The sequence below is a fragment of the Bombus impatiens genome, unplaced genomic scaffold (assembly GCF_000188095.3).
Source record: "Bombus impatiens unplaced genomic scaffold, BIMP_2.2 scf_0217, whole genome shotgun sequence".
NCBI lineage: Eukaryota > Metazoa > Arthropoda > Insecta > Hymenoptera > Apidae > Bombus > Bombus impatiens.
Genome location: NT_176636.1, coordinates 3,408,723 through 3,422,944, shown reverse-complemented (window position 1 = coordinate 3,422,944; position 14,222 = coordinate 3,408,723). Strand labels below are relative to the sequence as shown.

Here is a 14,222-nt window from a genome sequence, read left to right as displayed (position 1 = left end):
AAAAAGATATATTATTTTTAATATTTCAATACAATTAAAAAAAGTTACCATAAATATATCTGTATAAGATAATTAATTTTTTTAGATATGAAAATGATTGTTCACACTACTTATGAAACTTTTAAATATTTTTCCCAATTTTTACATTGTATTTTCTTATAATAAGTATTTAAATAATTTCTAGTTGGAAAAAGATACAAAATAACAAATCAATTAAAAATAAAAACAAGCAAGTATTATTTATGATATAATATTTGCTATATTATAATTTTTATATATTTTTATTAGTCAAATAATATACTATTCTATGTGGTCATTTGGTGAAATTACAATTTCTGTACAAATTAACTATGAGTTTCACTAACACATCAAAATTGCGTAAACTATTAATTTGATTTAATGAACCTATACTCGTTTAAAAGTTCACATGACGTGTTTTATACGACTAGAATACTTTCCTGTACATATCAGTGTTCTATGCGTTTTCGCTATCTTGTGATTTACAAACCATATTTTGTAAGGGAATTGAAAACAGTTCCTCCCATGGAGACCGTATAGAAGTAATGACTATTTCAGCAGCACTCATAGAAACGAAGTCTAAAACCCACCTTTCCTCTTGTCCTATTATTTCATCTAAGAAATTCAAAGTTATTGAGGAGCTATAATGTTCCTAAAAATATAACAACCAATACGTTTAATTATAAAAAATCAAAGTACAGTTTTTCGTAAAGATTTCCTTTTTTAATTTTACTAATATCATTTCGATACTTACAACTCCAATCAAATTGCTCATTGCTTGTTCTCTTATTATCTGTGGCAACTCCTTGTTGCCTGGAAGAAGCCACTGCATATTGCATATTACCAAGACGGAAGTAGTCACTATTAAGCTTGATAATTTCAGCTGAATTTCGAGGTCTTGATATTTTAACAAGGCAGAAGAGAATAAAGCAAGGTGCCTAATAGTATCTTTATCTTGGTAGTTTTTGCAATTTTTTAATAATTCATGTATTAAAGAAGTACAATGTTCTGATATTTTGAGTTCGACTTCTTCACAAATCGGTGGTAATAAAAAATCTGCAAATAAAGAACAATTTATTTAATAACGAAGTTATTGGCTGGATAGTATTTAAGTATAAAATAAACGACGTTTCTATTCTTTACCAGTAACATAAAGCAAAAAGTTGAGCGTTCTTTGTAAGTCTTGTAAAACGCATAAAAATGTAATAGTAGAATTCAATTCGTCATTTGTTTTGTTAGGTTGTTCTAATTCAATCAAGACACCTTGCTTAAATGGTATCGGAGAGAAACGTCTTAATCTATCTATAGTCCAGCTAATTTCTTTATGCAACCAGCGTTGTGGGTCTTCTCTATAATAACAACAATATAAAAATAGAACAGATTTCCAATAAATGGAATTCTAATAAAATTATGTTTTATTTTATCATTACCCTTCTGGTCCAACAATTTTAAGAATATAAACTTTCGATGTAGATAAAACCACACAACCAGGAAATGTATCTTTTGTATTTTGCATTAGGATCTCTGCCTAAAAATTTACGAATAAATTAACAACATTCAGTTAGAATGTTAGTTTAACGGCTTGGATTATATGAAGTTCAATGTTACCCTGAGAAGAAGAATAAGCTCTTCGTTTTCATGTTCAAATATATTTAAAATGATGTGTAGTTTTATTCTATGATCTATACTACTGAAATCCTCATAAGAATACTGGATATTACTACCCATTAAATGCGATGTTTCTTCCGTTTTTAGCTCTAATGGTTTATTACTGCCAATTTTTATACTCTGAAGTAGTCCTAAAATTATTCACATTAAATAAATATTGATATATACACAAATTAAATGTTAATATATTAAAAAATATATAATTTTACTAACCTCCTAGCATAGAAGTTAAATTTGTTACTGGCGTAGATTTGGTCTCTTTATCATTATTACTAAGGGATTTTTCATCTGCACTAATTTGTCTCATTGCTTTGTTTTCATATGCGGTACAAATACTATTCGTTAAAGAACCTGTAGACATAGCATTTTAATAATAAATCTAAAATAATTTTTATAACAAAAAGAAAAATGAAAGTTTTAACAAACCTGAAGAGCTACTCTCTGTTAAACCAGTCATGATTGGTGCTGCATCTGGTATTGTTAAAAGACATGGAGCAACTGCAGCACGTCTTTCCTCCGAAGAACGCTTTCTATGTGGTGTAAGATGTGTTCTGTATTAATATGAACATAATATAGAACAAATTTTACATAAATGAACATATTGAATAATTGTCTATACCAAAAATATTAAAAATTATAATTTACCTTGACCCATCATCTAGAACTTCAATGCTACTTTCACTTGGATTGCTGAGTACTTCTATATCACTTTCATATTTTTTATCTAGTACATTTGCAGATGGTGTTGATTCTCTTGATTCCTCTAAACTTGTTGCTGAACCTATTAATAACAAAGTAAAGTAATTACAACTCATCTAAATTTAATATATACTATTTGTTATTTGAATATATTAATCAAAAAGATACTCATACTTTTCTTTTTGTTTTATTTAACTTGAAAAGGCCACATTTTCCTTTATAGGTTTTTATGTATTTTTTCTTATGGCTAGTTCTTTTGATGCAAATTATTATAATTGTTTAGAATAAACGAATGTATCGCAAAAACAAAAATGAAAATACGAGCCTAAGATATTTAATAATAGTAGTATAGAATCGTAGATAGTAAAGCAACTAATATCATAGCTTTATATCTTCTATCGTGAAGAAAGCTTGAGAAAACAGAAAATGCTGTAATAAGATAGTGTGACTGAAGCTTACAGCGAACTTGAGCTTGGATGTGAGAGTCGGAGTGCACCAAAGGAGTGGTGACGGATATAGCTCGTACCCCCGCTCCACCTGCACCGGGATTAGTATGTTATAGTCTCAGTCAATAGTACAATGCACGGATATGCAGTCAGCAGTTACGAAATTAGTGCATCCACATTTGATAAATTAATAAATATTATTTTTATCATAAAACTTAAAGATACTAGTATTACAAAAACTTAACATTATAAACAAATAAATATATATAGTTAATTTTTATTATAGAAACCTCATAAATACATAGCTCTTATTACATGCTTAATATTTTAAAATAAATAAATTTGAACACCACGCATAAATTATAAAAACTGTGTTATATGAACTAAACTCAAGATATTACAGCTCATTATTAAAAAATCCACAACTTTTGTCAGATGTTTCATTCATTTTCATATTACATGCGCAGATCTGAGTGAGACTTACCAATGCTAGAAGAAGATTCAGAATGTTGTAGATTGGTTTTTACTGAATTCTCAGAATGTTGATTTTTGGTTACGCTTTCCAATAAACCTTTAGAAGTATCATTTTCCATATCCAACATCGATAATTCGTCTGTTTCTATAACTAAAGTACTTCCACAGGTGGGACATTTCAATTGGTTTGTACCTGGAACTTGGAATTTTTTACAATACTGAACGTGCTTGTAACTTATAATGTCTTCCAATCTATAACTATTATTGAAAATGTACCTGATGCAGATGAACTTATGAAAATATATTCTGAATCTTGGGAAAAATGAGTTGAACATTTCATACATTTAAAAACTTTCAACAATATCGTTCTTTTTTCTATTCTCTCGTTAATTATTTGAACTATTTCCTACAAAATGACCAAATATGTAGTACATTAATACTATTTACATGTTATTTATATCTATGTTTGTATTTTCTTATTTCTTACTTTTGCAATGTTTGGTTCTACGAAATATCTCCTGTTTTTACGATGTTCGCGTGTGGTATCGAAAATTATATCTACTGTCACTGGTTCACTTCTACCAAGTACACACGATAATACAGAACTTGTTGACCAACAGCATCTCAGTTTCCCAGTAAGTGAATCTCTCTCTCGAATAACACTATAATTATATTATAAAATGAAAGTGTAAAATTCTTTAATACAATAAAGAATACGTACTGTGTTGTTATTATTAAAAACAAATCTTCCAATTCGTTTGAATTTTTCCTTTTTTGAACCCGGTACAAATTCCCAACTTCTAGATATTAAAAATGCAACAATTAAAATAAAGTAATTTTTTAACGATATATACAATTTACTCTTTATAATATACCTTGTTCTGGATCATAAGGAGGCTCAGATAGATTCTCAAGAACGCTTGTGTCATTGTTCAATAAAACCTCAGAAATATTCTCTTCTTCGGTTAATACTTTACTTCTATTTTTTTCGTCGTTAAATTCATTAATTTCTTGCTTTAAAGATTCAGATTTATCGTTTAATTCAATGTGTGTATCTTTCATCAAAAGATTCACAGAATCTTCAATACTATGCACAATATCTTTAGCGTTTAAATTTTCTATCGTAAATTCCGATGTTATTGAATATGTCGGAGGTTGTATTCCCATAATATCTTGAACAAATGTGCCAGCTTGACTACTTAACCACTTATCTTCTCCATATCTTCTTCGTATCTCCAAAATTTGTTTTTTTGTTTCTAAATGTCCTTTTGAAATTTCTGTGAATAATAATATCAAAAAAATAATATATTATATGTCTCAACATCATAAAAAAATGATTAAAATTGAAAGTAATTTATTACCTAAGCAAGAAATACTACGATCTGCTTTTAAATCATCTTTTTCTTGCTCGACTTCCGCGATAACTGCTTCCTTTATGCTTGATTTCTTTTTACTTTTAGAAAAACTTTTTTCCATGCTACCTGTCCCTTCTGCAGATGTTCCTGCTACAAAATCACTAATCGTAGACGTGTTAATAGATGTAAGTAAACTACTAGAATTTAAGGAATTTGACACTGAGTTGAGTAACTCGTTCGACACGGATTTTTCAGATCTGACGATAAAGAATCGATTTTCTGCAATAATTTGCTTCTCTAATCTTGAAAGTGATGAATGATCTACAACCAACTAAATCGTGAAATTTTATTTATACTTATATAATACTTAAATATTGCGAAATTTACATTTTGTAATAATATAACATATTATCGTTTTTAACATCTACCTACCTTGCTATCACTCAAACATGGATGTAAATGTTTTATGGATAATAATCGATGTTTTGGATGATATGACAAGGGATTGCCTTTTAAGGATACCCATAACAAAACAGACATTTTCTCTAAAGGCCACAAGACTGAATGTTCCATCAAACAATTGTAAGATAAATCTAATGCTGTTAAACATTCCAAACTTTGCAAACCTGTTTGAATAAAAATAATTCATAAATATATTTTTGCTTTTATAAATTATGTATGTATGTGCAATGGCATAAGCAAACTGACAATATGAAAGCAGAATGGTTTTAGAAACACCATTTTTTGATGTAACACTAATGTACTGAAAGAAATATAAAACTTAAACTTAAACTCAAACTCAAAATAATTAAATACATTAATACATTACCATTTAAACTTTCTATGTAATTATTCTTCAGAACTAGTACTTGTAATAAACGTGATGCAGCTTCATTAAAGGTGGGTACTGCTTCAAGTTTATTATATCCAAGATTTACATGTTTTAAATTTGGTAAACAAGATAATTCATCTGCAGATGTTATCAAGTTATGACTTAAATCTATTACTTGTAACCATGGTACTAACTCTAAAGATGTATCCAATTTTTCAAGAGCATTGTGTGGTAATGCCAAATGTCTCAAAGAACCCCATACAAACCCAACACCAGTATCACCACCACAATTTACTGCATAAAAATAATGTTTATAATATTAAATCCATTTTTTAATTAAAAATTATAACTTTTTAATTATAATTACCCAAGAGTTGTTTTACGGTACAAACTCCTTTTCTACCAGTACAAACAATGCTTTCAAGTTGGCCTCTAACACTTCTGAGTCCTTTTACAGTATCAATGTTAATTTTTTTTAATTCTAGATATTTCAAACACCTAAATTTAGTAATATCAATGGGTATCTTAGGATTGCTTGGACAATAAGTCACTTTTAGTCCAATTGTCTTCTGCACAAAGTCATGTAGAAATTTCAGGTCACGGAAAATGTCAATTTTTGAGCTGTTGCATACTTGAAATGAAGCTTCTAAATTTTCACATCCATCGACGATCAGAGAAAAAGCTTCATTTAAATTATATAGTAAAGTAGTTGACAAAGAGAGTTTGCCAGATGCATTTAATACTTTTTCTCCATTCTGATGCAGGAGCTTTCCAAGTACCATTATCTCTTGCATAATAGCTTCATTTTGAATTTTACTCATTTTTGTATCCTTTCCAATTTATAAAAGCCAACAAATTTCAATGATAATTTTAAGATTGATTCCAATGTACCTTCATATCAATCTAGAAAGTAGCAAAATAAAATTATTACTACCTAATGTAATGTAAAAAGTTTCATTTAATCATTAATAACATTTTACAGATCACTCAATTTTTCTTACAATATATCTAAAAATTCTTATTTTCAGTTTTGTAAATAAAATGCTTTTATAATTAACACAATGCACCTTAAACATTTTCTACTACATTAAATAGAAAACAAAGTTTATATATTATTCAGAAAAATGTTTAGACAGTTCTATTCTTATATTTTTAATTGTAAATCATAGCAAAAAATTAATGCACAATATTAATTTAGCAAATATAAAGGAAATGGCAAAGCACTTACTAGATTATTATACATTGCTTAGATCATCCGCTTGGTCAGTGAAAAATACATAATTAAGTGACAAACGATGCAGGAAGTACAGTCTCACACATGTTATCACAAATAAGCAATACAAGAGATTATGTGTCTATCAATGACTAATAAATGATCAGTCGTGTAATGTTATCTATCATCTTGTAATTGAATAACCTTAACTTGCGTTATTATCTTGCATGCACTCTCACCAAAAAACGAAATCCTAAAAGACATACTAAATATTTATAAACAATTCAATTATATTACATAACTGTTACAACCAGTGTTACAAAATTCACATTACTGCGTATTGTAATACTGTAGATGCACCTCAAAAGTCGTTTCAACACAAGAGAAAAAAGTTAGCAAAACGTTTCTGCCCTACTTTGTATCCAAATAATACAGTTAATTGGAATAATTTATTTCGTTAGTAACAAGATAAGCGAATTGTCTCTCGTGGTACAAGTTTTAGTAAATAGTCACTATGAAATTTTTAATGAGGTTAAACAATGGCAAAAGTGACATACTGACTGTAATTTGCAATTTATAACATCGTATAAAACTGTCGGCATTGTTGTCTTTCTTGTCATCATTTCAAGTACGATAGGTGGCAACACTAATCACGTTTTTGTACTGATATAAGATGAATGAAACTTGTTCTTGTTAAGGACAAATTCATTCTTATTTCAGTCGTGTGTATTGAGATTGAGATATATTATAAAAGAATAAATTTCAAATATAGATTTCTTAGAAAAACTTCTATAAAATTTTTTGTAATTTATTAGGAACATTTAAAATGTATTAACTATTTCAAAGAACTGTAAATCTTGGATTGACGTGTTGATTTTTACAATTCTCAAATATGAGGAACGAAATTATTATTTATAGTATACTTTTGTTAATTTACGTGAATGCAATCGATGATAGAAAATCGAATAAAAAAAAGTCATGGCGAGACAAAGATATACGTGATATGAATGATGCAGATTTAGAACTCTTGTTAGATCAGTGGGAGGTATATTACGTTTTTTTTCAATTTTTTAAATTCTATATTTACATAGAGTAAAAGGAATTAACAAAGATTATAATTCTTTTATTATTAGGAAAATGATGAACCATTGGAACCAGATGAATTACCAGAACATCTTAGGCCTAGCCCAAAAATTGATTTATCGAAGGTAGTGTATTTAAAAAACTTTATGAATTAATTTTGTATACCTTTAAATATTGTATACCTTTAAAAAATATTTACATATATCATTCTTTTTTATAGTACTAAATTTTCATAGTCATATTAAAGTATTTACCAAATTTAGTATTCTTGAACTTAATTAACTCTTTACCTTATAAATGGGTTATGGATAAAATCCAATGAAAGCAGTTCCAGAATGCCTTCTTTTAACTACTGAATAACATCAAAATCAAAAAATTAACAAAATTGTACTTATTATATCTTTCTCTTGTGTTATCTATATTTATTTACATAATCTTTTTGTTTAGCTTGTTATATCATGTTTTCTGCATGTTCTTCTGTGTAATCTATATTTATTTATATAATAGCTTGATATGTCAAATCCTGACAATGTACTGAAAGTGACAAAAAAAGGTAAAAGTGTGATGATGTTTGTTGATACAAATGAAGATTTGTCAGTTGAAAAAGCTGAGACTATAATGAAAATTTGGCAGACTAGTCTTCAAAATAATCATATTATTGCCGAAAGGTAGTATTTTTTCTTAATTTTATACTTAATGTGTTAAAATAATAAAAACGCTTATATAATATAGTTGAATCTTTTACAGATATCCAATTGATCAAAAAAGGTCTGTGTTTCTATTTCACGAGGGTTCTCAAGCTGTAGATGCAAAAAACTTTTTCTTGGAACAACCAGAATTGTCTCATGTGACTCTTGAAGGCCAAACTTATTTTAGGGATCCAAAGAAACAGGTATGAGAATACTAAAATACATTAACAAAAGAAAAGGGTAACGAAATAAAAATTTGTATGATCTATAATGATCTGATGACTTTTTTAGAATGAAAGAATGGCAAAACTTAATAAACAAGCAAGTAAACGAAATATTAAAAAGGACAATAGTAACAAACAAGAGGAGCTATAATTTATATTATAAATTTTTCAAAGATACTGAATATTTTTCATTTGTATATTTTTGTACATGTAGGTATATATCTATATCTATAAGCAAATAAGTACAGGACAATTTTTGATACAAATATTTTTTGTTTGTAAAAATATACAACTTAAATTACTTTTATTTAAATATTTCATAACTTACTGAAATACTTATAAATATCATAAATAAACTTGATTTATCCTATAGAAAAGTGAAATCTCTCTTTCCTACATCATTTCTACAGCAAAATAAATGTATTTCATATGCAATGTTATAAACAGTACTTATTAGTCACATGTTTATTGGCCTTATGCTAGAACAATTACAAATGTTAAAAGTATGCTTTAGACATTGACAAATTCAACTAATAGCAATTCATCAGTAACATCACTAAAGATATAATATTAGGCAACAATCAATAATCTCATAAGCAATACAAACAATTCAATATTTCATTGTTGAGAATATATAATCGTAATATGTGTACAAAATTATAGACTAACAGAGTTCATTTGAGTATCTAAATTATGAAGAAGACATAATTGGCGATTACTTATTTAAACTAGACTTGCTCGTGGGAGAATCAAGTTGATTCATACTATCCATAGCTCTTACTTCTCTTTGTAATTCTTTAACAACTGTTGCAAGCGCATATGGATTTACGCCGTTCTCGCATAATCGTATGCATATACTTAACGTTGTAGGATCTAGATTTGTATTTAGTAGCTTCGAGATTTGGTAAAGCGTTTGAAATGTTTTGCGAGCAGCGTTTATTTGATGATGCACAGGTTCTGGCATGCTGCCTCGGTTTCGGTCTTTTCTATAAAATCAAAAGTAAAACGGTAATATAAAGATAATCAATCAAATCAATATAAAAAAAGGTTATGTTTTATGTAAAAGAATTGTTCTATGAATACGTACTCTCCGCTGTGAGACAGTTTGACGTCGGGGTTAAATCACTATTGAATCACAATTTACAAATAAAATAATAAGCATAAAATGCGAAATACAACGTTATTTAATTTGTGTGTTTTAACAAGATTCTCATCTGTTTGAATGGCTTAATTTTGTTATTTTACGGAGGTTGTTTCTATAACAACCGTCAAAAAGGCAAATTTATTTTTAAAAAAATATCGTATTTTTAATTTATACACTTGTACAAAGGCAAAGAGTTCAAGTCGGAAAGGTAAATAAAACCATGTGATTGAAATATAGGAGACGCTAGAAGGTTATCTTCACAATTTTGTGATATACAATAGGACAATTTTATCTCGTCGATGAAAGAAAAGCTGAGGATTTAATTTGGAAGACGCAATCATAAAAGTTCATAAATTAAACCTCTTAATTAGCTTTTTTCAGTAATGAAAATTTGTTCAATTTATGGATACTGATACTAGAGGTAAAAAGGTGAAATTAATCGTCCTTCTTGTTTAACATCAGTCTATACGTCTGTTCTTGTTGCACAATATTGCGTTCTTTGCCTAGGGAAAACTTATGTGCTACCATCTATCCTTAGATACTCTAAGTTACTATTCTTTCCAATCTGGTAGATGGCAGTACATGGCTCATTTGTAAGCAAAACTAGCACTTGTCCTATAACGAATCAGATTATTTAAAAAATAAAGAATGTTGGATATAACAGTGCATCTTACAATGATTTTAGAGGAAAAAAGGTACATTGAAGATAATAATGACCATCTCCCTTTATTCCTCTAAATATACAATTCAGTTGTGACGAGATATAAGTTCTTCACACGTTGCAAAGACCCGACGTGAAGATATAATTTCTTTAAAAATCATTCGTCGGTACTCAGTATAATTATTTCTCGATCTAATGAACGAAGGATCGGGAGTATGGACACTAGAAGTATCAGAGAAAGGCCTGGGCAAAGGACAACACGGTGATTATGAACTATCGCATGCAAAAATGTTCCTTGTCTTTTTTCTTTAATTAATAATATAGGTGATATTCGAATTCTACAGAAAAACTGGCAGTATAAGAATTAACAAATGTACTCTACGGAGCATCTAGATGCAATGTATCACCAAAGTATTCGAACGATCATTATAAAGTGTTTTATTTTACAAAATATATTATATAGCATTTTAAAAAATAGATACATACATAACATCGAAAATAAAAGATAAAAAACGGCTTTACTAATATTTTTTGTCTTGATCGATTTATTACCGACTTATAATTTCCCGATAAATTAACTTAAATAATTCATTATTTTGAAATTAAAACCGTTTCGAATTCTTTGGCGACGCGGAATCAATCGCTAATCGATTCACTTTAATGGCTAATCGTAAATTCTTGTCATAAAAAACTGCTTGAAAGCTTAACTATCGAGTCGTATATTCTATGAATTATATAACTCAATACTTCGTAAGTACACGCTAAATGTCTCTATCATAATAAATTTTGATTCGTTACTCGTGCTTTACGCTACTGTAACCAAGTTTAGATCCAAATCATCTAAAACAAGATTCTTAAGATGTAAAAACAATGTTAGAATCATTGACAGATATATTTTCTTTGTTGCAATTAAGCGAATTAACCAATCGTAACGGTCAAATGAATTAAATTAGAAACTCAAATCGACCCAACTATCAATAGTATCGATACTTGTTAACGATAATTATGTTGTTTTTGACTCGATTTAAACCAAGAATCCCCAGTCGTTCGATCGATCACTGCTAATCGATTATTAGATGCTTCATTTAAATTTTTGTACACAAAGAAGCAAATAAGTGTACAAGTTAAAATACGGTTCTATAAATTTTGATACAATTGGAAACATTGGTTTACAGTTCAACAAGATAAATTCTAAAGATCAATAAAGTTAATTACGATCTATGTTACCTCTAATGTTCATGAATTGACTATGACTACTTCGATCTATACAGAATGTTTCAAAATATGCGGAAAAAAGTTAAAATTTAAATTGCAAACTTTTTCAAATGAAAAGTATATTTCAAATCTGTATACGAAAAAATGTTTTTCCAAGAAAAAATCGTTTTTGACGTACTCATATTTTGAAATATTCTGTATAGTACCTCATTATTCTCATTTCGAGAAAGAAACCAACACGTACTAGATTTACGATCTAATAAGTTCCTCAAAATTTGATTCTTAAACATCGATCTTACGCTTCTATATTTCAAATTGAATGGCTGTCCTGATTTTGAAACGACCAGTAAGCACGCACGATATGTAACGATCTAAATTACAATTCTTTTCGAAAGGAATAAGCTAAATCATTGACTAACAAAAGTGTAACATTTAATTTCTCTTACGTTCTAAAACGCGTTGACAAAACCGTGTTCAATTCTTTTGGCGGGAAATTTGAATTCTCTTTTCTTTCTTCTTTTGTAACGGAAATGATCGTCAAATGTTTGTGTATAAATTTGTTTCATTGTAAAATGTTGGACAAGTTCCTGAAAATTTTAGTTCAAAAAAGTATTACTGATATTCTGTAAGATAGGGCACTTCCGGTTTCATTATTTTAGAAAATGACGAAAACTTAAAACGAGGAAAAAATATTGAATAATTTTAGATTAATAATTTTTCAATTGTACTAAAGCATTAAATAATAATAAAAAATTATTTTTTTCATTGAAAATTATCGTATTTTATGATTGAAAATTCTTTCTTTTGAAACCGGAAATACTCCGTATTTTCCTACTCCTTATCGTCGCTTGGAGACTTTTATTCTTAAGTATGCTTCCAGTTGTTTCATAGAAAATTGTTTTTTTCTTTTTTCTTTTTTAATTATAACATTCGTTGTTTCCATCTTCTGAAGTCTCACTTTTGTTTTTCTTAGAAAATATATAAAAATCGTTTAATATTAGATCGATTGCGATACACACGCATACTTGTCGCCAAGAAGCATCGATAATCGCTTCTTATATCGATTTCTTTTATTTTATTTTTATCCAGGTGAAAAAAACTTCCATTTAAAATTCGAAGAAACTTTCGTGCAATTAGAAAAATCTTTTCTTTCCAAAATCCTCGGTCATCAGAATTTTTTGTCCGCCTCCGGATGCAATTGACTTGTTCAGTTAGAAAACCCAGAAACAAGCGGCTTTCAATTAATATTCTCGACTTGTGAACTCTCCACGTTAACGCTTTCATTCATTATTAGGAACAATGGACAACGGATTCTTGATTGTAGCATACTTTCACTCTTTTTGGTCTAAAAATTGAAAAAAATTTTAATATAAAAAAAAAGATAAATTTATAATTTATTTTTAATTTTTCAATTATTCAAAGATGTTCGTATTTGACGAAAAACTTTAGTTATTTTTTATACAAAATGAAAAAACAAAATTTTTAATATCTAAAAATTGGTGTTGTCATTTCATTAAAAAATTGTTTTCATTAAGAAAAGATAGAAAATAAATAATTAAAAAAATTACAATTTATACCTATAGGTTTAAATTTGTAATAGCTGATTATTCAGAAATGGTAGAGATCCGAATTGTTTACGGACTCTATCTGAGTGTCTCTATCTGAGAATCATCGTTATTTAATAATATAGTTGCTATAGGAACGCGCTTAGCAACCTATGCGTCTTCGACTTCTATTAAAACACCATGATGAAGGATTTCATTGATTAACAAGTAACAGTGCGAGTGCTACAAAGAGACAACAACGGTCAACAAACGGTACTTATCCTAAATTCTTTTTCTAACTTGAGCCTCTATCTCGAAAGATTTACGATTAAAAAGAAAAATTACATATAATATATATGTATGTATATATAATATTGCCTAAAAACTTTGAGGCAAGGTAACTATTATTTTTAAACGATTCTAGTTAATTCCAGATGGCTAGATGATTCAGCAAATTAATATCCATTTGATTATAACGGATACTAATTATTATTAATGATTTTGTAAATCCGCGCCTCATTACTACAGGTACTTGGGGGACTCAAAAAATGGACTAAAAATTCTGATCTATCTATAAAGTATCTAAATTACTCGCTATTATTCAAATTAGCCTATTTTCCAATAAAGAAAATTTAATATCAGATATTATTGTTTGTAAATAATTATGGAAAAAAGAATGTTTTTGAAAAATTATTGAGTAGTTTTATAACGTTCTAGTGGTTTTTAAAGATCTTATAAAATGGATCTTGGTATAAACGTGTTTTCAAGGTGCATGTGCAAAATTTGAAAGGATACTCTAGCTTGAAAAGACACACCTGGTGTTGTATATTGATAAAACGTGGCTGTACGTTACTAAAAAAAAGTTGGAGATCCTATGATCGACGCAAGCTGCCTACGTCTATGTCGACTATCATGGTCGTGCAAACGTTCAATCGACGATAAATCGTTCGATTTTTT

At 28.4% G+C, this 14,222-nt stretch overlaps 2 protein-coding genes and 1 long non-coding RNA gene across 12 annotated transcripts; 1 reads left to right on the top strand and 2 right to left on the bottom strand.

Annotated features, from left to right (window-relative positions):
- Positions 1-236: 236 nt before the first annotated feature.
- Positions 237-7,389, bottom strand: LOC100745528 (serine/threonine-protein kinase 11-interacting protein). Of its 10 annotated transcripts, none has more exons than XM_003488065.4 (20): positions 7,040-7,178; positions 6,721-6,958; positions 5,860-6,395; positions 5,490-5,786; positions 5,093-5,286; positions 4,667-4,991; positions 4,181-4,582; positions 4,027-4,105; positions 3,793-3,967; positions 3,582-3,711; positions 3,316-3,504; positions 2,845-2,922; positions 2,332-2,467; positions 2,113-2,237; positions 1,900-2,037; positions 1,627-1,817; positions 1,449-1,546; positions 1,162-1,367; positions 773-1,074; positions 237-670 (listed from the first exon to the last, which is right to left on the bottom strand). In XM_003488065.4, the coding sequence occupies exons 3-20, from the start codon at positions 6,311-6,313 to the stop codon at positions 476-478; spliced, it is 3,714 nt and encodes a 1,237-aa protein (XP_003488113.1). In that variant the 5' UTR covers positions 6,314-6,395; positions 6,721-6,958; positions 7,040-7,178; the 3' UTR covers positions 237-475. The 10 variants fall into 10 exon arrangements, with proteins under 10 accessions (XP_003488113.1, XP_033175785.1, XP_033175784.1 ...); XM_033319894.1 differs by having other exon boundaries at positions 2,113-2,216; XM_033319893.1 differs by having other exon boundaries at positions 3,316-3,498.
- Positions 7,195-9,084, top strand: LOC100745407 (LDLR chaperone boca). Its single transcript, XM_003488064.4, has 6 exons — positions 7,195-7,333; positions 7,521-7,750; positions 7,839-7,913; positions 8,296-8,456; positions 8,536-8,680; positions 8,769-9,084. The coding sequence occupies exons 2-6, from the start codon at positions 7,598-7,600 to the stop codon at positions 8,850-8,852; spliced, it is 618 nt and encodes a 205-aa protein (XP_003488112.1). The 5' UTR covers positions 7,195-7,333; positions 7,521-7,597; the 3' UTR covers positions 8,853-9,084.
- Positions 9,085-9,141: 57 nt separating this feature from the next.
- Positions 9,142-9,687, bottom strand: LOC100745335. The gene has a single exon (XR_002946365.2). It is a non-coding gene; the product is annotated as a mitotic-spindle organizing protein 1 (long non-coding RNA).
- Positions 9,688-14,222: the final 4,535 nt, after the last annotated feature.

Bases quoted from the DNA above. Each gene is read 5' to 3' on its own strand.
- LOC100745407 (XM_003488064.4), top strand. From the start codon at position 7,598: ATGAGGAACGAAATTATTATTTATAGTATACTTTTGTTAATTTACGTG. The intron at 8,457-8,535 runs GTAGTATTTTTT...AATCTTTTACAG, and splicing joins AATCATATTATTGCCGAAAG to ATATCCAATTGATCAAAAAA. The intron at 8,681-8,768 runs GTATGAGAATAC...TGACTTTTTTAG, and splicing joins TTAGGGATCCAAAGAAACAG to AATGAAAGAATGGCAAAACT.
- LOC100745528 (XM_012383527.3), bottom strand. From the start codon at position 6,313: ATGAGTAAAATTCAAAATGAAGCTATTATGCAAGAGATAATGGTACTT. The intron at 3,968-4,026 runs GTACGTATTCTT...ATATAATTATAG, and splicing joins TTTTTAATAATAACAACACA to TGTTATTCGAGAGAGAGATT. The intron at 2,238-2,331 runs GTAAATTATAAT...ATATTAATACAG, and splicing joins GTTCTAGATGATGGGTCAAG to AACACATCTTACACCACATA.